Source organism: Lathyrus oleraceus, chromosome 7 (genome assembly GCF_024323335.1).
Source record: "Lathyrus oleraceus cultivar Zhongwan6 chromosome 7, CAAS_Psat_ZW6_1.0, whole genome shotgun sequence".
Lineage (NCBI taxonomy): Eukaryota > Viridiplantae > Streptophyta > Magnoliopsida > Fabales > Fabaceae > Lathyrus > Lathyrus oleraceus.
In genome coordinates, this window is record NC_066585.1 from 59535935 (window position 1) to 59558314 (window position 22380).

The 22380-nt window shown below is 36.1% G+C and overlaps 1 protein-coding gene across 1 annotated transcript; it reads left to right on the forward strand.

The window, feature by feature from the left end:
- Positions 1-15619: 15619 nt before the first annotated feature.
- Positions 15620-17994, forward strand: LOC127101531 (ubiquitin-conjugating enzyme E2-23 kDa). The gene is made up of 6 exons (XM_051038973.1): positions 15620-15805; positions 15910-15989; positions 16343-16457; positions 16615-16667; positions 16808-16936; positions 17638-17994. Exons 1-6 carry the CDS (start codon positions 15762-15764, stop codon positions 17769-17771), a joined length of 555 nt encoding a protein of 184 aa, XP_050894930.1. The 5' UTR covers positions 15620-15761; the 3' UTR covers positions 17772-17994.
- The last annotated feature ends 4386 nt before the right edge of the window (positions 17995-22380 follow it).

A 22380-nucleotide genomic window follows, 5' to 3' on the forward strand; every position in this document is an offset into this window, starting at 1 on the left:
TGATGTTTGTTTGAGCAATGTTTAGCAACCTTTATCCTTCCTTTTGTGCGTGGATCCCGTCGAGTACGACGGATGCGTAGGGGTGCTAATACATTCCCTTCGCATAACCGACTCCCGATCCCATTCTCTTTGGTCGCGAGACCATGTCTTTTCCAGGTTTACTTCGAGCGTTTCCTTTCCCTCTTTTGGGATAAATAACGCACGGTGGCGGCTCTGTTGTTCTTGTTTTCCCGCCGGTTTTTCGCGTAATGCGACATGTGGAATGCTTTCCCCTAGAGGATCTCCCTAGCAGAGGGTTTGTATTGATGGTTTTCCCCAGCAAGTTCCCCGAGTGGATCAGGTTCGGCGAAAATTGTCTCCAGCAGAGTTTATCCTACCAGTGGATTGGCTGTTCTCCCCAGTAAGTTGCCATTGGTTGTTTCCCTAGCGGAGTCCCCGAGTGGATTGGATCTGGTGAAGGTTGTCCCCGGTGGGATTTATCCTTTTCCCAACAGCAATGCTTTTCCTCAGCATGAGTGAGAAGTTGGTGCTTTCCCCCCGCAGAGCATTTTCTTCAGACAGAGTCTCCCCACAGTGTTGGAGAATTCATCAGTTTGTGTGCTCGGCAGAGCAATCCGTTTGCTCCTCAACAGGAATTTCTATCATTTGCATTTTGCATGTAGTAATCATTGCATCTTCAAATCGCGTAGCATTTCCATTCAATATGGAGCATTACGCCATAGAAAAATTCAAACATATGCATTCATGTGTTAAACCTAATCAGACCATCCCCGGCAGAGGCGGATCGTTGTTCAACACCTGTACGGAACGTTTGCTACAGTTGCTCCTGACAACATTCAGGATTGATAACTCCCCAGAAAGGTTTATTTTCCTACTCGTCTGTGAAAGGAAGCTTGATTCTCCCCAGTGAGATCCCCAGCAAGTGTTTAGCCTTGCCTTGACGTGTTGAAGATGTCTTTCCTGTGATACCGGTAAGTGTCATGTCTACACCCGCGTGTGTTCTTTTTTGGTGTCGGTAAACACCATTTTTTCGGTGTCGGTAAACATCGAGTCCCATTCCAGTCATCGGTAAATGTCTGGTCGTCCCTTTATTGATGTCGGTAAACATCATCTTTCGATGTGCGTAACATCTATCCTTTCCCCAGGTCATCCGTTGATGTCTGGTCACCTCTCCGTTGGTGTCGATAAACGTTGAGTTTTTCCTATTCGTCAGTTGACGTCTAGTTGTACCCTTTTCCTATTCATCCAGTGAAGTGTTCACCTCTCCGTTGGTGTCGATAAACGTTGAGTTTTTCCCAATCGTCCGTTGACGTTTGGTTGTATTAGCTTTTTCCTTCCCCAGTGAAGGGTTCACCTCTCCGTTGGTGTCGATAAACGTTGAGTCTTTCCCATTCGTCCGTTGACGTCTGGTTGTATATCTTCATCCCCATTCATCGGTAAATGTTTGGTCGTCTTTTGTTGGTGTCGGTAAACATCATCTTTCGATGTCGGTAAACATCGAGTCTCATCCCAGTCATCGGTAAATGTCTGGTCGTCTTTTGTTGGTGTCGGTAAACATCATCTTTCGATGTCGGTAAACATCGAGTCTCATCCCAGTCATCGGTAAATGTCTGGTTGTTCCCCAGCCCGAGATCCCCAGTAGAGTCGTCGGTAAACGTCCTATCTGGTTTCCGGTTGCAAATACCTTTTTTCCTTCCCCAGTGAAGAGTTCACCTCTCCGTTGGTGGCAATAAACGTTGAGTTTTTCCCATTCGTCCGTTGACGTTTGGTTGTATCGCTTTCTTTCCCAGTCATTCGTTAATGTCTGGTCACCTCTCCGTTGGTGTCGATAAACGTCGAGCTTCTCCCGTTCGTCCGTTGACGTCTGGTCGAGTCTTTCCCAGTCATTCGTTAATGTCTGGTCACCTCTCCGTTGGTGTCGATAAACGTCGAGCTTCTCCCGTTCGTCCGTTGACGTCTGGTCGAGTCTTCCCATTCATCCGTTGATGTCTGGTCACCTCTCTGTTGGTGTCGATAAATGTTGAGATTTTCCCATTCGTCCGTTGACGTCTGGCTGTACCTTTCCTTTGATAACAAAATCAAACTCCCTAGTAGAGTCGTCGGTAAACTTCTTTTCTGGTTATTGTTGCAAATGTCCTGTATCATATCCCGCAGTGTGCAAATTTCTACGGTTCTTTGGTATTCAATCCATGTTTACCTTGAAGGTCTGACAGTCATTGCTCTCATCTGTTCAGGTTCCCAGTTGATTGAATAGGGGCAGTTGTAGCACCTCAAATTTGCACCTCCCATTTGTGTATACATTTTCATTTTAGGTCATTAACATTGCATTGTCATTGCATAGTCCACTACATGTCATCAGGCAAGACTGGTCAGGAGATTCAACTGTGCAAGCAAGCAAGAGCATTGTCCATGAGATCAAAGCCCTATGGTGGTTACCATGAGTTCACATGATTCAAAGATCATTTTGAAGTGATTTGGCCAAGTGTTGAAGGCTCAGAACTCATCAGTCCATGTACAAATCATCTGATACCTAAAAAGTCAACAGAAGTCAATTGTCAAGTCAACTGTGGATTTGGAGGTGGGAGATGATCAGTGATGCCTCATTCATATGTAAACAAGTCTCATTTGACATTTCAAACATCAACATTGAAGAATTTGAGGTCAGATCAAGACTTTCCAAAAATAGCAGGTGATCTGTAATTTGAACTTTCCAAAAATGGAAAGGTTTTGGACAAACTTCAACTCAAGACTACATCATCAAGAAAGCTTCAAATGAAATTTTGTCCAACATGAAAGTTGAAGATATTTCTCTCCCATTTCCAAAAAGTCCAAGATCATGGATTTCTCATCTGTGGTTGAGGAGATATGCTTCAATCATGGCAAAGTGTGGTTTAAACTTCAAATGAGCATAACTTTCAAACCAAAACTCCAATTTGGGTGGTTCTTTTTGCACTTTGATCCTTGTAACATGTATTTTCCAAGCATACTATCATTTGGCATGAAATTTTATTGCATGATCATTGGTGCATTCATGAAGATTTTTGAAAAAATTTCATAAACTCATCTTGGTTGAACATATGCATACCAAACCAATTCTAATATATGCATGAACTCATTTTTTGGCATTTTGGATCAATAACATGCACTGTTCACGTGCATGAAGGTGCATGAAGTAGAAAATGCATTTTTGCACTTACACCTTAAAAGTGATTAATCACATTTGCATTTGCCCTAAACACTTCCTAAACATGATTAGCATGAGGTATATATGCTTAATCATAACTGTTTTGATCAGAATCAACAATTCTAGATCTAGAATCACCAAATTCTCAAAAATTCTCTCTCACATTTTTTTCCAAAATCTTTCAAACAAAAACATTTTCTCTTGCTTAATTCATCATTATGAAGTACTGTTGAGTAGAATTGGACAAGAATTCAGAAGAAATCGTGGCTGTTTGAGCTAGGTGCAAAGAGTGAAGCATTCATGGCAAGTGAAGATTGAGCTGAATTCATGAGCATTTGAGCTTCCATTTCATCATCATTCATCTCAAGAAGCATATTGGAGAAGATCTGAAGCGTGGCAAGGCTTGGAAGCAAGTGATTTCAATTCTGTTCATCAAGAGGTTGGTTTTTCGACTTCTTTAATCTTCCAATCCATTATGCTAGTTGTATAGATATTTGAATGATGGTAAATCTGAGCTTTGAATGGAGTGATTTGGTGCTGATTTGAGTTAGTTACATGCATTTGAAGTTTTGATGATGATTCTTAATTCCTTCGATCCAAGCATATTGTGATGTTTTTGCATGAATGATTTGTGGATTCTTGATGTATGATGCATAATGATTCGAATGCTGTGCTCATTTTTCATTTCTGGACGTTTTGGATTTTTCTGGAAAATTCTGGATGAAGATCTTCATGATCTTCATCGTGTTCATATTATTTCCAGTTTTGCTGGAGATTTTCCTACGAATTTTGCCACGAAACGCATGTGATTTCGTGCGGAACGCATGTGCATTACCTGCGGATTTTTAAATCCATGCATGCGCGCGCTTAGGGTTTGTATGCTGAAACGCAGTCGTTTTGCATTAGGCGCGCTATGTAGTTTGAATTTGGCACCGGTTCGAGCCTGGCTGATGGCATTTCTCACATTGCCTTGCATTTTCACTAGTTCCTTCATATTTCATGCCATGCCTCCCATTTCATTTTTTATTTCTTCCATGAACTTCTAAAATTCACAATAAATTGAAAAATCATCCAAATTCATCCCAATTTTTTGCATTGTGTTCCTCATTTTATCTAGTTTTTTATGAGTATTAAAATGCAAGTTGTGCTTCGCTGAATATTTTTTGGTGCTAGAATGTTTGAGTACATGTCCATATTTGACCTTGCCTTGGTTATCATGTTGTGAAATGCTGGTCTTTGATCCAATGAATGTGAAATTTTGCATGCTATAACTAGACACATTGCTTGACATTTTGGTGTTGATTTGGTATTTTTATCAATTGTCAATTCTGTTTTATGAATGTGCTAAGTTGGTGTGACAATTTGTGTCACACCTTGTGATGTTCAACTTACATGATGTGTTTGCCATACCAAATGATCTCCAATTGTCCTGATTTTTTGTGTGATGCATGTTATAGATGTTGTGATTGCTCATGAATTTTGTTGTAATTATTTGAATCATTTCTGATTTAATTGAGATTTTTCATTCTGGTTGATCACATTTGAGCTTTAAAATTGCCTTGAACTTCAATTGATCATGAAATGCTTTTGGTTAATGATATTGATATGAGACCTTTTGGAATGTGTCAAGATGTGATTGAAGTTGATTCATGTTAAATTTAATGTTCTGTTTTGAATGTTTGACCCTCTTTTGACCCTAGGCTTTGACCTAGTGGTTTGGACTCACTGTTTGGATTGTGGATTTCAGGTTAAGAAGCACATTACCATGGTTGAAGTGGTTCATTCATTTGAGTTGATTACTTGATTGATGTTGGATAATATTGAGTTGTTTTGTAGGCTTTAAGAACAAGTTGCCTAATGGTTTGTGCCCTGCTCATTGTTGCCTAATGCTTTGTCTGACTGTGTACTATTGCCTGATGACTGTTGTTGTCTGTTTGCTTGAATTGTAAACTGATTAGTTTAGATTTTTCACAGGTGCCTAAGTTGCTTTGAGTTCTTTTGAACTTGCTTTTGCTTTGCTTGGTTGCTTAACCATTAAGGTATAACTCTCTGACTTCATGTAGTCTGGAAGACCTATCCTGTTATGTGGGCAAGCACCTGTCTGAAGCCCTCCTTAAGAGGCAATGTTTGTGAATGTTTAAATTTGTGCCAAGCAGGTAAAGACCTCTTAAGAGGCAATTGGCAGATAAAAGGGATGTGCAATCCATCCCCTGCTATTCAGTTGTGTCATTCACCCTGCTCACACCATTGTGTTGATGCATTGTGGATAATAGCCCAAGATCTTTGTTGTGTCAGTCATATGTGGAGAAGAGTTCCTACATTCTGAACTCCCACACTTTCATTTGTCTGAAGCTCTCCCAGGCCAGGGGTAAGAGCTGTGAGGTCTTACCCTCACTTCCCATTTCATCTGCTTCACCCTAACTCTCAATGTTAGGGTTAAGAGCTAACCACACCCGATTTCAGTTGGCTTGTGTTTCACAGCCTAACCTTGTATGAGCCCCATTGTTTGCATATAGTGTGTGTGCTTGCTTTTTGTACTTGTATGTATTTGCTTGTGCTGTTTAGGATAGCTTGCTCCCTGTGCAAGTTAGGTTAGAAACCTCAACATAGGGATCGTATGCATGATAACTTCTAGGCTCGAGTCGTAGTCTCCCTAGTAGTTTGTGTCTCCCTTTGTCTCTGGTTAGGTTAGAAGTTCTTTCCCTACGTAGGGGAACTACGTCGCCCTGATCCTCATACCAGATGAGGTACGTAGGCAGGAGATGAGCTGATCTCTCCGGGCGCCCGTTTTATTTTTCAACCCCTTTGTGTGTGTTGGAGTCTGACATAAGTCCAGCGATTGGCAGTTGGTTTCCTGTGTGTGTTCGTTGGTTCGGAGTCTGACGTAAGTCCAGCGATTGGCAGTCGGTTTCTTGTCTTTGTTTTGTTTGGCGTGCGTTAGCCGAGCTACGAGTGCTCTGATTCTTCTCTGGTTAGAGAAGATACGTATGCATAGGATGCGGCATCCTAGCGAGCACGTTTCCCCTGTCCCGAACTACGTCGACTCTGATGTCTATGCCTGACAGACTACGTAGGCCCATGATGCGATATCCTGCCGAGTTAGTTTCTCTTGTTTTCTTGTGTTTCCTTCCAGCCTTGTGTGGTGTTTGAGCAGTTTTTAGCAACCTTATCCTTTCTTTTGTGCGTGGATCCCGTCGAGTACGACGGATGCGTAGGGGTGCTAATACCTTCCCTTCGCATAACCGACTCCCGATCCCATCTTTCTCTGGTCGCGAGACCATGTCTTTTCCAGGTTTACTTCGAGCGTTTCCTTTCCCTCCTTTGGGATAAATAACGCACGGTGGCGGCTCTTTTGTTTCGTTTTTCCCGCCGATTTTTCGCGTAATGCGACACCCGCGCCGAGAATAACAAAGAGAGGAGAAACATCCAGAATCTCATCATCAGGGATGCCCATGGAAGGAGCACTAACCTTTGGAGTAGACTTAGTATTTTTAGAAGCAGATGTATGTTGATGTTGTGACATTTTGGAGTTTTTCTGGAAAAGGTAATGTTGCCCTAATAGAGGAACACAGAGAAAGAAAAGGAAGATGGGAGAGTTGAAGTAGGTAATGATGTTATGGGGGTAGCGTGTGAGGATGGTATTTCCAAAACAAGGTGAAGATTTACCATAATAGGGGCATTTTATTTTAGGCACATAGACAATAATTTGATTACTTTTTCCACTCCATATTAATTGCTACAAGTCTTCATAAATGAAAATCCCTAATTTTACTCTCAGGAATTCAAACTGATTTGCGTCCAAAGCCTTTGTAAAAATATCAGCTAACTGCACCTCAGTAGCAACATGCTTTAAGACTACAGTCTTATCCTCCACAAGTTCTCTAATATAATGGTGACGAATATCAATATGTTTGGTCCTGCTGTGCTGAATAGGGTTCTTTGAGATGTTTATAGCACTCAGGTTATCACAGTACAATGTCATGACATCTCGTGTGACATTGTATTCAGTCAACATTTGTTTCATCCATACCAGTTGAGAACAACTACTTCCAGCTGCTATGTATTTAGCTTCAGTAGTAGACAGCAAAACACAATTTTGTTTCTTAATAAACCATGATATTAAGTTGTTCCCCAAGAAGAAACATCCTCCTGATGTGTTTTTCCTATCATCAGCACTTCCAGCCCAATCAGCATCACAATATCTAGACAACACAGATTCAGATCCATGAGTGTATATCATCCCATAGTTACAAGTGCCATTGACATATTTCAGGATCCTTTTCACTTGGTTGATATGGCTCACCTTTGGTTCAGGTTGATATCTAGCACATACACCTACTGCAAAAGCAATGTCAGGTCTGCTAGATGTAAGATATAACAGACTCCCTATCATGCTTCTGTAGAGACTTTGATCCATACTGACCCCATTTTCATCTTTAGACACCTTCAAATGAGTAAGAGCATGTGTCCTCTTGTGACTTGCATTCTCCATGCCAAACTTCTTAACAATATTCTTGGCATATTTACTTTGAGATAGAAAGATAGAATCTTCCATCTGCTTGACTTGCAGGCCAAGAAAATAGGTCAGTTCACCAACAAGGCTCATTTCAAATTCGGACTGCATTTGCTCAACAAAATGTTGAACCATCTTACTTGACATCCCACCAAACACAATATCATCCACATAGATTTGAGCAACCATGAGCTTTCCTCCTTCATCTCTGACAAATAAAGTCTTATCAATGCCTCCCTTTTTGTACCCATTGTCAATGAGAAACACTGTGAGTATATCATACCAAGCTCTAAGAGCTTGTTTCAATCCATAAAGAGCTTTCCTCAACTTATACACATGCTTTGGAAGATTTGGGTCTGTGAATCCCTTTGGTTGTTCAACATATACTTCCTCATTCAAGTAGCCATTTAAGAAGGCACTTTTCACATCCATTTGGAACAGTTTAAACTTCAGAATACATGCCACTCCTAGCAATAATCTAATGGACTCCAGGCGAGCTACATGAGCAAATGTTTCATCAAAGTCAACTCCTTCAACTTGAGTGTATCCTTGTGCTACCAAACGTGCCTTATTTCTAGTAACCACACCTTTTTCATCAGATTTATTCTTGTAAACCCACTTTGTTCCAATAACATTTATTCCTTCAGGTCTTGGAACCAATTCTGATACTTCATTTCTCTTGAATTGGCAATTCATCAGTCAAGGCTTCTTTAACATTCTTAGGCACAATCTTTGACACAAAACAGGCATGTGAGATCACTTCCCTTGATCTAGTGGTGACCCCTTTATTTGGATCTCCTATAATGAGATCTTTATGATGATCCTTCTGAACTCTGCAAGAGGGTCCCTTATTTACTTGATCAGCTTCGGGTTCAGCTTGAGTGGACTCACTCTCACTACTTTTATCAGGGAGTTCAGCTGGGGCATCATTCAGAAATGTTTCAACATCGTCTGTGACATCAGTCTCTTGATCATCAACAATAACATTGATAGATTCCATCATAACTCTAGTTCTGGAATTAAAAACTCTAAAGGCTCTGTTGTTTGTTGAGTAGCCCAGAAATATTCCTTCATCACTCTTGGGGTCTATTTTCCTTCTTTGTTCACGATCAACCAGGATATAGCATTTACTACCAAACACATGGAAGTATTTGACAGTAGGTCTTCTTCCCTTCCAGACTTCATATAAAGTGGTCGAGGTCCCTTTTCTTAAGGTTACTCTGTTGTGAACATAACAAGCAGTGTTCATAGCTTCAGCCCAAAAGTGGTAAGGCAACTTCTTAGCATGAATCATAGCTCTAGCAGATTCTTGGAGAGTTCTATTTTTCCTTTCCACCACACCATTTTGCTGAGGGGTAATGAGAGAAGAGAATTCATGTCCAATCCCTTCAGATGAACAAAATTTAGTAAATTTATTGTTCTCAAATTCTTTCCTACGATCACTTCTGATTCTGATAACATGACTTTCTCTTTCTCTTTGAAGTCTTTGGCAAAGGTCTTTCAACACATCAAACACATCTGATTTTCCCTTATAAAATTCACCCAGGTATATCTGGAGAAGCCGTCCACCACAACATAAGCATACCTTTTTCACTAAGACTTTCCACCTGCATAGGCCCCATCAAGTCCATGTGGAGAAGTTCCAGCACTTTAGATGTGGCGTCATGTTTGATCTTCTGATGTGACATCTTTGTTTGCTTTCCAATTTGGCATTCACCACATACTCTTCCTTCTTCAATCTTTAATTTTGGGATTCCTCTGACAGCTTCAACATATATGATCTTCTTCATTCCTTTAAGATGCAAATGACCCAGTTTTTGATGCCATAGTTTCACTTCTTCTTCTTTAGCTAGAGCACATATTAATGAATAACTAGTTTCTTGAGGAATCCACATATAGAGGTTGTCCTTAGATCTGACTCCTCTCATGATCACCTCATTTTTTGCATTAGTAATTAAGCATTCAGTTTTTGTGAAGTTCACATTGAGACCTTGATTGCATAATTGACTGATGCTGATCAGGTTTGTAGTCAATCCTTTAACAAGCAACACATTATCAAGGTTAGGAAGTCCAGAGAAGTTCAGCTTTCCAATCCCCTTGATTTCACCCTTTGCTCCACCACCAAAAGTTACATAGCTGGTGACATGAGATTGAAGGTTAATCAGCAGATTTTTGCTTCCAGTCATGTGTCTGGAGCATCCATTGTCAAAGTACCAATCTTCTTTGGCTGAGACTCTGAAGGAAGTGTGAGCTATCAAGTTAGTAGCACCAACCTTAGGAACCCACTGTTTTCTATTAGAATAGATGTGTTGTTTGGGTCTAGGTTGATAAGTAGGACTATGATAACCATACAGCCTGAAGCAGAATGGTTTTATGTGACCAAATTTCCCACAGTAATGACATCTCCATCTTTGGTGTTTTCCTTTATGTTGTCGTCCCTTGTGATGTTGAGACACCTGATGTGACATCTTTGGTTTGCTATCAGAGGGATTACACTCAGGAGAAGATTCATTGAACCCAAGGCTAGTCATGTCTCCTGTCATCTTTCCAGCATGGAGGATTTTGTCCAAGGTGTCAGATCCTCTGTTTAGCATTCTGACATACTTCGTCATCTCATCCAGTTTGGAATTCAGGAACAAGGCTTCGATCTTCAACTTAGAAATGGTTTCTAAGTGTTCTGTCTTCTCAGCCTCTAGGTGGATTATCGGTTTCTTCTGATTCTCCACTTGTTGACACACTTATTCACTTCTGAAACACAACTTCTTGTAAGAATTAGCTAATTCATCAAAGGTTAATTCATCATCGCTAGAGTCTTCATCAGGATCCCATCTCCTAGTCAAGGTAATCACAAGATTGACAGATTCTCCTTTTGTTTCAGTTTCAGAATCATCATCAGACCAAGTAGCAGCAAGACTCTTCTTCTATTTCTTGAGATAGGTCCCACATTCAGCTCTAATATGACCATACCCTTCACACTCATGGCACTGAATTCCTTTGCCCTGTTTGGATTTTTCTTCATTTTTTGTTCTTCTTCTAGCATCATTGGGCCTACTGATGTCAAATGAGTTGTTCTTGACATTAGACTTTGACCTCACATCCATCCTCTTCAGGATTTTGTTGAATTGTCTTCTAAGTAACGCTAAGTCATTTGACATACCTTCATCAGCATCCTGACTACTTTCTTCATTTTTATCTTCAGTGTTTGACACAAAGGCTGTGCTTTTGACTTTCTTTTCATATCCATCACTCATTCCCAACTCGAATGTTTGAAGGGATCCAATTAGCTCGTCCACTCTCATCTTGCAGATATCTTGAGATTCTTCTATGGCTGTCACTTTCATCGCAAATCTTTTAGGGAGTGATTTGAGGATTTTCCTCACAAATTTTTCATCTGACGTCTTCTTACCCGGGGCTCCTGAGGAATTAGCAATCTCAAGAATATTCATATGGAAATCATGAATACTTTCATCTTCTTTCATCCTCAAATTTTAAAACTTAGTAGTAAGAAGCTGCAATCTAGACATCTTCACTCTCGAGGTACCTTCATGAGTGGTTTTGAGAGCATTCCAAGCATCTTTAGCCACCTCACAGTTGTTCACCAGTCTGAAGATGTTCTTATCAACCCCATTGAATATAGAATTCAATGCTTTAGAGTTTCCAAGAGCTAGTTCATCCTCCTCCTTGGTCCATTCTTCCTCGGGCTTCTTATCACATGTGACTTCTCCATCCTTAGTAATGAATGGATGTTCCCAGCCTGTTAGAACAGCTTTCCAAGCCTTATTGTCCAAAGATTTCAAGAAGGCTACCATCCGAGGTTTCCAGTAGTCATAGTTAGATCCATCCATAATTGGTGGTCTGTTTATAGATCCTCCGTCTTTGTCCATAGTACCAGAAAGTAATGTCCCAAGATCTCATCCAGAACCAGAGCAGGATGCCTGCTCTGATACCAATTGAAATTCTGGTATTAGATATGAGATGTCGAAGATAATGTCACGACACTAATATCTGAACAACAAATGAAATATAAACAAAATAAAAATATTAAACAATTGAAACACGACACCTGCAATTGTTAACCCAGTTCGGTGCAAACACATCTACGTCTGGGGGCTACCAAGCCAGGAAGGAAACCCACTAAACAAAATTAGTTCAAAGACTCTCAGTAAACAACTTCAAGTTACAATCTTTTCACCTAATCTCTACCCGTGTGACTTCTATCTAAGAACTCTTAGATATAAGACCCTACGCACTCCCCCTCAATCACAACAGTGATACTAGAACAAATACCACAAAGAAAGAAGACACACTTCAATGACACACACTTGATCTTGCTTAAAAGCTTCAATCAAGTAAACAAATACACTCGTACTTCAAAGCTTAGAGTGGACAAATTACAACTCAAGACTCAGACCAATTCATACATCAACAAGATGAATGAATGGATCACAATTCACAAACGTACATTAGGCTAAAACCCTAATACTCACTCACTTCAACATTCGTGTTTTCTGTCCATCACACGGGGTTTACATGGTCTTTAAATAGAAACTTTATGAATGGGCCAGGGCAACATGAAACCCTAATCCTATTTAACGCGTATTCCCTAGGAATTAGTAACAAATCATTCCTCTTTAGGAAATAGAATATTTTGGCTTTTAAATAGAATTACTCCTTGAATAACGCATGCAATCTCCACATAAGCACACAAAGACTTGCATGAAAAGCGCAACAACAAAACACATAACATTCAGGCTGAATGTTCTGTATGCACATGTCTTAACATCGGGTCTGACATCTTGAATAAATCCTGCATAACCATATTAAACAACCTGCAGAAAACCGATATCACATGTCAAGACTACAAGCGTGACATCTTGTGATAACACTAAGTTTTACCAAAATTGATGCCAATACATACCAAAATTGATGCCAATACATAGAACCAACAATCTTCAACTATGGATAGAAAATATCTTGCACCTGAGTGTGAAGGATTTCTTGCCTTTGTTGAACTTCACTCTGCAGGCTTTACCAAACACACAAGGTTCATAGAACTCCAACTATTTGACCTTTACACCACCTAGCAGATTTTGTTTCCCCAATTCGACCATACCCATTTCACTAACATGGTCCAATCTCATATGCCATAACTCAGTCTTCGACACAGGTTTCATGGATGCAATACCAGTTGAACCACTTGTAACCTTAACCTCAAGGTTATACAAGCCTTTCTTTCTTATGTTTCTCAAGACTTCCTTCGACCCCTTCATGACTCTGAGGATACCATGTTCTCCATTGAAAACATATCCTTTATTGTAGAGTTCACCAAGAGAAATCAAATTTCCCTTAAGTTCAAGTACATACCTGACATCAGTCAATAGCCTTAATGATTCGTCATGGAGGTTGAATCTTACAAATATAATTCATGCAATCTTGCAGTCTCTATTGTTTCCCAGCATCACTGATTCACCATCTTGATCACATAATTCCTCAAACACGTCTTTGTTTGCAGTCATGTCCTAAGTATAACTTGGATTCATAATCCACTCCGAGCTAGAGTTGTTGCTTGAAACCACAAGGACATCATATGATTCATAATGGTTGTGTTTCAATTATCCTTACCATCTATAATCATTCAGACGTTCAGGGCACACCTTTGCTATGTGACCTTCCTTCTTATAGTGGTAACACCTAATTGTAGGAGTATTACCGCCATAATACTTTTGTTGACCTTTACCCTTCTTATTCTCAAACCTTCCATCTTTCTTTGAGAATTTTCCTTTAACAGACAATCCTTCACCAATAGACGATGGTTTGTGCTCCTTTTGTTCGTTCAAATCCTTAGAGTACAAGGCTGATTAAACTTCTTCAAAGGCCATGATTCTCTTCCATACAAGAGTGTTTCTTTGAAATGAGTATGAGATTTGGGTAAGGCATACAACAACAACAATGCTTGATCTTCATCACCGATGATAACATCAATAATCTCTAGATCAAGAATCAGCTTGTTGAACATAACCAACTACTCCATCAAGACTTTGTCTTCACTCATCTTGAATGAATATATAGCTTACTTTAGGTAGAGACGATTGACCAAGGATTTGGTCATGTATAATTCTTCAAGTTTTAACCACACACCTACGACGATTTTCTCCTTCGAAACTTGCTAGAGAACCTTATCACCAAGGCTCAATATGATTGTATTGTGGGCTTTCTCCACCATCGTCCTCTTCTCCTTCTCCGTTATGACACCATCCATGGCTTCGACACCCCTCAACGCTTCTAACAAACCATGTTGAACAAGAAGATTTCGTATCTTCAAGCGCCATAATTCGAAATCATTTACTCAGGTGAATTTCTCAATCTCAAACTTCGTTAACGACATCTTGATCCACGCTCATTGCACCATCTTGTTGAGACAAACGATGCAACAGAAACAGAGTAATCTTGTGAGAAAGAGAGGTTTTCTTGAACAAACACAAGAAACCTGTTCAGTTACGAAGAGAGCGAAGAGAGAGAAGAAGATAAAGTTGGTTATAACAATTTTTCTATTCACTTTCTCCAAAATTAGGGCTTATAAATTACAAGTGAATAACAACTTAACCACCACCTACTATAACAAACTAGAGTATAGTCTATATATATACTCCTAGTATATGTATGACATGTATGATGATAACACCCATACATGACATAAACAACTATTACATAACAAAGTACATAACTAACTTAAGTCATTTGCATGCTCGAACTGACTTCGACCAAAGTAAGCACATCTTTGACTACTGCATACTTGAATTGACTTAGACTACAACATACACATCTCAGTCGAACCATGAAGCTACCCCTGTCAAGACTAGAGTTTGATCCAAAATACTACATTTTATTTCTTGAATACGAGTAAATCATTTCACCATATTTGAAAAATCTAACCTTGAAAAGTCTTATTTATTTATTTTAGTTTGAGCAAAACATCAGTTTTTTAAGAATTAAAAAAAAGGACAAACATATCTTATACTTAGTTTAAAAATAAATTAAATAGAAATACACCACTGTAATATTAAATAAATCACAAATTTGCAGACGTAGAGATTCAAATCCAAAACTGTTATAAGATTTTCCCGCAGTTGATATATCCAACTATGGTAAAATAAAATGTAAATTGTTTTTAATTTAAAAAATAATATAAAGATACCTGATTTTTATATTGTCACAACCGTTGTAAAAATGATGTCATAATATTTATTATTTGTAGTAGTGATGACTCGATTTAAAATATTTCAAGAAATTTTTTAAAAAATATATGAATATGTTTAAATATAAAATATAAAATTTTATAGTAAAACTTATATGAATAAATATCTCAAAAGGAAATAAAATTATATCTATAAAAATTCAATTGGATTTAATTGAAATACACTGACAGTGTAAAATGATTTTACACCGTCAGTTAATCATAGACATTGGATATTAAAACAAGTTTGACTTTTATTTTAAAAACCTATAAAATAATACAAATGGGTGACAGTGATAAATCGATAGTGTAAATTTTTTTACACTGACAATGTATAATAATTAATCTTTTCGGAAGCATATTTGTATGCAGTGACTAAAGTTTTCTTAAAATTTCAACATTGTAAAATAAAGTGTGGGTATATATTATAAAAAATGATCAATAATAAATAATAATAATAATAATAATAATAATAATAATAATCAATTAAATGACCAAATTAAATATATTATATAGATCTATGCATAGTTTTAGTCAATGTTAACTATTATTATTACTTTTATTAATATCTTACATACTTTATTATCTTTCAACATATTCTCCATTTCTATGTTTTCAACGTGGAAAAGTAAATAATGAATAAATGTTATAATAAATCACCGAAAGTGAAAACTTTTTACACCGGTTCAGTTAGATTCCACGTAAGAAAAATAAAACTGGGTCACAAAATTTTCCTTTTCTTTCTCATTTGGTCTTAGTCACGTTTCTTCAATGTGGACTCTGTACTAAGCATCTCACTGAGAGAAAGAGAGAGAGGAGAGAGAGAGAGAATGTCTTCCCCAAGCAAACGCCGAGACATGGATCTGATGAAGCTGTTTGTTTTCTTTTCTTCTTCTTTTTTCTGATTTCTTATTCAGTTTTTTTGTTTGATTTTCTTATACTTTACTAATGGGTGTGTGTTGGATTTTCGTGAATCAGGATGATGGCTGATTACAAAGTGGAGATTATCAATGATACCATGCAAGAGCTCTTTGTCGAATTTCACGGACCTAAAGACAGTAAAGTTCTTTTTTTTTTTTGCATTCCTTTATCAAATTTTCAATCCTTTTTTTTTTGTCTCACCATTGAAAGATTGAAATGTTTTTCTGTAGATTGTATGTGTTTGAATTCAATGTGAGGTTTTTATGTGTTTGGATCAGTATTCAACAGCTGCTACATATGGATATGAGGGTCTTGTAGTTGTGCTTCAATTTTGTAGCTTAACTGTTTGTCCATTTTCTTCAATGAGGGTGAATAGCATTAGGATCTATTTTTTGATGTTCAAATAACACATTTGTGATTTTAAAGGTAGAACTGAAGTGGGTTTTTGTTCTTCGATTTTTTGACTCACTTTTGTTGGGACTTATTGCAGGTCCTTATCATGAAGGTGTGTGGAAGATTAGAGTGGAGTTACCTGATGCTTATCCTTATAAGTCTCCTTCTATTGGTTTTGCCAACAAAATTTACCATCCTAATGTTGACGAAATGTGAGTTGTTCACGGCAACTAAAGCTTCTTTGTTTTGTATTGTATATAAGAACCGCCGTTGTCCTCCGTGGAACCTATATTGGTTGTTGCATCTGTGCACACAAATTGTTATTTTCAAACTCAACAGCTGATCAAAATGTTTTTCTCTGATATTCAGGTCTGGGGCAGTTTGCTTAGATGTTATTAACCAGACTTGGAGTCCAATGTTTGGTAAGCATTATTAACAATCTATAGTTTCCGACGTATATTGATGGTAAAGAATATTACTAAAATTGCACTTGCTATGCATTTAATTCAACTTTGTTTGATTGTTAGTTTTGCTATCTTACGTTTTTCTTATTTTCGTTCAGATCTTGTTAATGTGTTCGAAGTGTTTCTTCCTCAACTTCTTATGTACCCCAATGCAGCAGATCCATTGAATAGTGATGCCGCTGCCTTGATGATGCAAGACCGTGCTGCATATGAACTAAAAGTCAAAGGTAAGTAAAAGTATTTGAAGGCTCTAGATTGTGCAAAATGATTTATGTGCCATATTCAAATGTGTCAACTCCTACCCAATAGAATTCTGCCTCTAAATCTCTGTCGATGCCTTAACCTGTATTTTTTCTCAATCTCCCTCTGCCTCTAACTATTGGACTATTCTTCCTCTAGTCTACTCCCTGCAATTTTGCTCTAATCGGTCCTCTCCATACGTGCCAAAACAGCTTAAGACGAGATTTTACCATTTTCTCTACAATAAACTCTACCCTGATTTTTTTTTCAATGAATGTTTTTCTAAGCCTATATTAGTCTTGTGTGATCACTCACCCAAGACTTTCTTGCTTCATCTTTTGTTTAAATAAACAGTAAGCCGAATGATCTGAGTACTTGAATTAAGAGCTTTTAATTTCAATACTCAAAATAGTGCGTACACCTTATGTTACTTATATCGATGTATTGCTGGATATGATATTGACAGCTAGAGTAATAAGTAATGTTTAACAAATGAATGTGAAACAATTTCTAGGTTCTGAGTTTCTGATCGAAGCAACTCGTTTCCAATTCACTGCAATATAATATACCTTCTACTTAGCTATTCTGCACATATATTTTCATATTAGTCTAACATCAGGTCTCAAAATGTTGCTCTATTCTGTGCATCTATTTTCATTGATATTAATTTGGGAGAAACATTGAACAGAATACTGTGAAAAATATGCCAAGCCAGAAGATATTGGAGCTTCTAAGGAGGAAGATTCTAGTGATGAAGAGCTGAGTGAAGATGATGATTATGCCTCGAGTGATGACGGCATTGCTGGCCAACCTGATCCCTAAATTGTTATACATACAATGTCTGCATTATTATATTCATGCTTGTACATTACTACATGATATGATATTGAAGTACTTGAATTAAGAGAAACAATTTCTGAAGGTTGAAGGAAAAATCCTCACCTTTCTATCTGTCTATTATTCCTTGGGGGGTTTTGTAAATTTCTTAATTGTTTAAGTGTTTCATATATTTACTTCTGTTATTACAAGGTTCAAATTCTGAATATTCAAGCTGGTTTTTGCATATGAATGCATTAAATTTGAAACTGCTCCATGAGAACTCAGAAAATGTCAATGACTTTCTCTTATATTATGTTTGGAAAAAAGTTATTTTATAAGAAGATTATTTCTAACTAATCAATTAGAGATGTATTTGCCTGTGATAATATTACCTTAGAGTCCTGTCTATTGTTTTTAGTTAACAAGAAATATGATGAAATGTTTTGATATAAGGATATGAGTTTATGATTGTATAATACTGTAGTATATATAAGCTTGAGATGATTTTTACATACTTATCACACTAAGTATGACCAACAACATCATTAAATTGTTTTATTTATGTTATTAGGGTGATGCTCAGTTTTGGAATAACAAATAGCTAGAAGGTATACTTATTCATTAAGGGCTTATAATTAGCTTTAGAAGCAAATAGAAACCTAGGACTGGTTGGAATTAAACCCCAATTTTGGAGATAATTCGAATCAATCTTTCTGATTGATCATCTCTAGTTCTTCACTCGTCATTTGAGTGATTCAACCACATCTTAATTGCAAGTTGATTCCATTGCACAATGATTTGATTAGAGAAGATAGTTTGAGAGAGAAAAGCGAAAAGATGAAATTTAGGGTTTGGAGAGAATAAATAATTTTTTCTTGAGTTCTAACTGAACTGAATTCTGTATTATACAAATGAGGGTGTCTCTCTATTTATAGTTGAAATTACTTACACATCAAATAATCTCTCTTTGATTAATTCAACTCTTAAAAAAATATTAAGTTTAACTCTATTTAAGTTAACTACTTCGAATCTTTCGAATGTTTAACACAAAGAATTACATATTTAATCAAAACGTGGTGAATAATTTGAAAAATAAACGAAGTCTATTTTTCCTAATGAATAGATCTTTCATGTAAACAAAAAATTCCTAAGCTAACAGAAATAGATATATTATTTTAAACAGAATAAACTACCTAACAACCCCTCCTTCAAGCAAATTCATATGAACTTAACTTATTTTAGTAAAATGCGTAACTCAATAAGATGCCTAACTCCAAGCATCTAACGAAACTTTTCAAATTGTTTCAATTTCAATGGCTTCATCATAATATTTACGGTGATAAAACTTTTCAAATTGTTTCAATTTCAATGGTTTCATCGTAATATTCTCAATTTATTTCTCATATATACAATAGCTAGGCTTGATAACTCTATCATTCACTAGTTTCTAAGAAAGTAACATTTCACATCAACGTATATTTACTTTTTCCCGTAAAACACGTGATTTTTGGATAGTCATATAATAGGATTATTGTTGCACATGATCACAAAGAGTTATGGAAAATACACATCAACTTTAATATTTTTCCATAACTCTTTTTAAGCCAAACACATTGACACGCATATAAAGTCGTTGCTATGTATTCTGCCTCCATGGTAGAGATAGCGACACTGATAGAGATAGCGACAACCGGATGTTTCTTTGAAGCCCAGGAAATTGCTCATGATCCCAATTTAAACACAAATTTAAAGTGCTTTTTTGATCGTCTAAGTCATCGGCCTAATCACTATCGAGTTATATATTTTCTTCTTCTTTCAAGTAGAAGGTATCCTGATCAATTGTACCTTTTAGGTACCTTAAAATCCTTTTGGCCGCAAGTCAATGTGTCATAGTAGGACTACCCATGAACCAACTTATCAAACTAACACCAAACATCAAGTTAGGCTTAGTTATAGTCAAATACACAAGGCTTCCAACCACTTGTTTGAACAAAGTTTCATCAACTCTATCGCCACCCTCATCTTTGCGTAATTAAGTATTTGATATTATGGAATTTTTCACAAAATTATTATGCTCCGTACCAAATCTTACTAAAACCTCCCTTGTATATCTTCTTTGACAAATGAAGATTCCACCTGCACATTATTTCATTGTTGTTCCAATGAAATGCTTCATTTTCTCCAAGTCACGCATATCAAACACCAACATCATTGAATTTTTTAACTCATCACACATGCTTATAACATTCCCGATAAAAATTAAACCATAAACATAAATATTACAATTAAGAGTTTGCTTTCTTTTGATTTTGTGAATAGAGTATGCTCACTGGAACATCTTTCAAATTTTTCTCATATGAAATAAGCTTTGTTCAGGTGTATCAAGATCATGGTGCTTGCTTGAGACCAAATAATACATTTTTCAATATGTAAACTTTCTCTTCTTCTCCTTTCTTTACAAACACCTCATGTTATTCAATACAAACTTCTTCTTTAAGCTCACCATGAAGAAAATTGCTTTTTACATCAAGTTGAAAGACGTCCTAACTAAATTGTGCAACTCTTGCAAGAATTACACAAATAGTATTGAGTCTTGTCATTGGAGAAAATACCTCAGTATAGTCAATACCACAGAGTTGTGCATACCCTTTTACTATCAGCCTTGCTTTGAACTTCTCCACAATACGATCTTCATTTAACTTTGTTTTAAACACTCACTTGACTCCTATATGTTTGATTTCTTTAGGAACCATAGTAAGTTCTCAAGTTTGGTTCCTCTAAATGAATTTATGATGACATTGTTTCCCTCTATTTTTTGCATTTTACTACTTCTACAAACGTCCTTGGGTCATTCTCAATTGCCATCATCATTGCATTCAAATTTTCATCATCAGATAGACCTTACCCTGTTTTATAATATGCCATTCATATTGGTTCTCTTCTTCCTCGCACGCTCCTTGTGGATCTATGTGCTTGTAGGTACAATGTCTGAAATAGTCAAATGATCGCAATGGTTTGACGATGACAAAGCTATGATGTGAAGTCTTCATTTGAAGTTATGATCAAGATGCTAAAGTTGTTTTGCTTGTGAGATCAAGATGTCAAAGTCAATCTCTCTAAAGACAACACCTGATGTCAAGCGTCGTTCGGTGGAATCTATGATAATCTATGTTAAGCAATCTTTGGTGATATTGCCTATCAAAGAAGTCATATCAAGCCTCAATCATATATAAAATGTCAAGTCTCAAATGAAGTGTTGAATCAATACTAAATCAAACAAGGCATCTAGAAGCTTCAGAGTTATGAAAAAGAGTAAGTGTGAAAGCTTGACTAGTCTTATGTCTGAGTGATCAGTGTATTGTAAAGGCATAAGAGTACTCCCTCCGGTCTCAAATACAAATACAAGCAACAACAAAAAATCAATGGTCTTAAATATAAGTAAAACTCATCCATAATTATTACATTCAATGTCAATATTCCACATATACCCCTACCTTTTCACATTTTCATGGTTTTTATAATTTTCAAAGAAAAAAATAGAGATAAAATTAGAAAAAATATAAGACTTAAATGCATTTAGACATTTTTCTTAAACGTGAGTTTTTTTGTTGTTGTAAATTTGCTTTATCTATGAGATATGAGGAAGTAATATCTAAGATAATAAGATAATGTAACTCACAGACACCACGTTTGGTCTTCTATCTAAGTGATCAATGTAGTCCATATTTTTTTATTCTTTATAAAGTTCTCCATCATCAATTACCACTAATTATAATGGCCATCAAACTTAGAAATAATCAGTTGTGCAAACTTTTATGAAGTTGTTATTTTGCACCCACACTTTAAATTTGGTCATTTACAAAACTCATATTAAAGAAGTAATATGTTATATTTAGAGTATATTTGAATCAGGGATATTCGTGGTTTATAAACTGCACTGAACCAAATCATATTTATAATTCAGCTCAGTTTATAATAATAATTTCAATAAAAATATAATTAACGGTTAAAATGATTTCAATTCAGTTTAAAATTAATTTATAACCAGTTTGTATTTTTAAATTAGTTTATAATCAGTTTTCAATTATAAATCAATTTTATAATTTAAACTCTTTAAAAATCGTTTTTTTTAATTTTCATAAAAAATAATTAATTTAAAATTCTTTTTTTATAATATTTGAAAATATTTTATTTTTTAAAAATATTTTATTTCTAAAAATTAAATTAAAATTTTTATTTTTCTGAAAAAAACCAGAATAATTTTTTTTAACATTTCAGGCAAAAAATAATTTTTAAAAATCCAGAATAAATATTTTCGAAAAAATTAAAATTTTAGAATGAAAATTTATATATAATTTTTATATAAAAAGTTTCAGAATAATAAATTTTAAAATTTGGGAGGAAAATTTCACTACAATTTTTTTTTTATTCTGAATTTTCAGAATTCTTTTATTTCCAAAAACAATAATTTTTTATTTTTCTGAAAAAATATATTTTTGATTTCAAATTAAATTATATATTTTTAATATATTAAAAAAATATTTTTTATTTTATGGAATAAAAATATATTTTATTTTCAGATTATTTTTCTAAAAAATATATTTTTTTTATA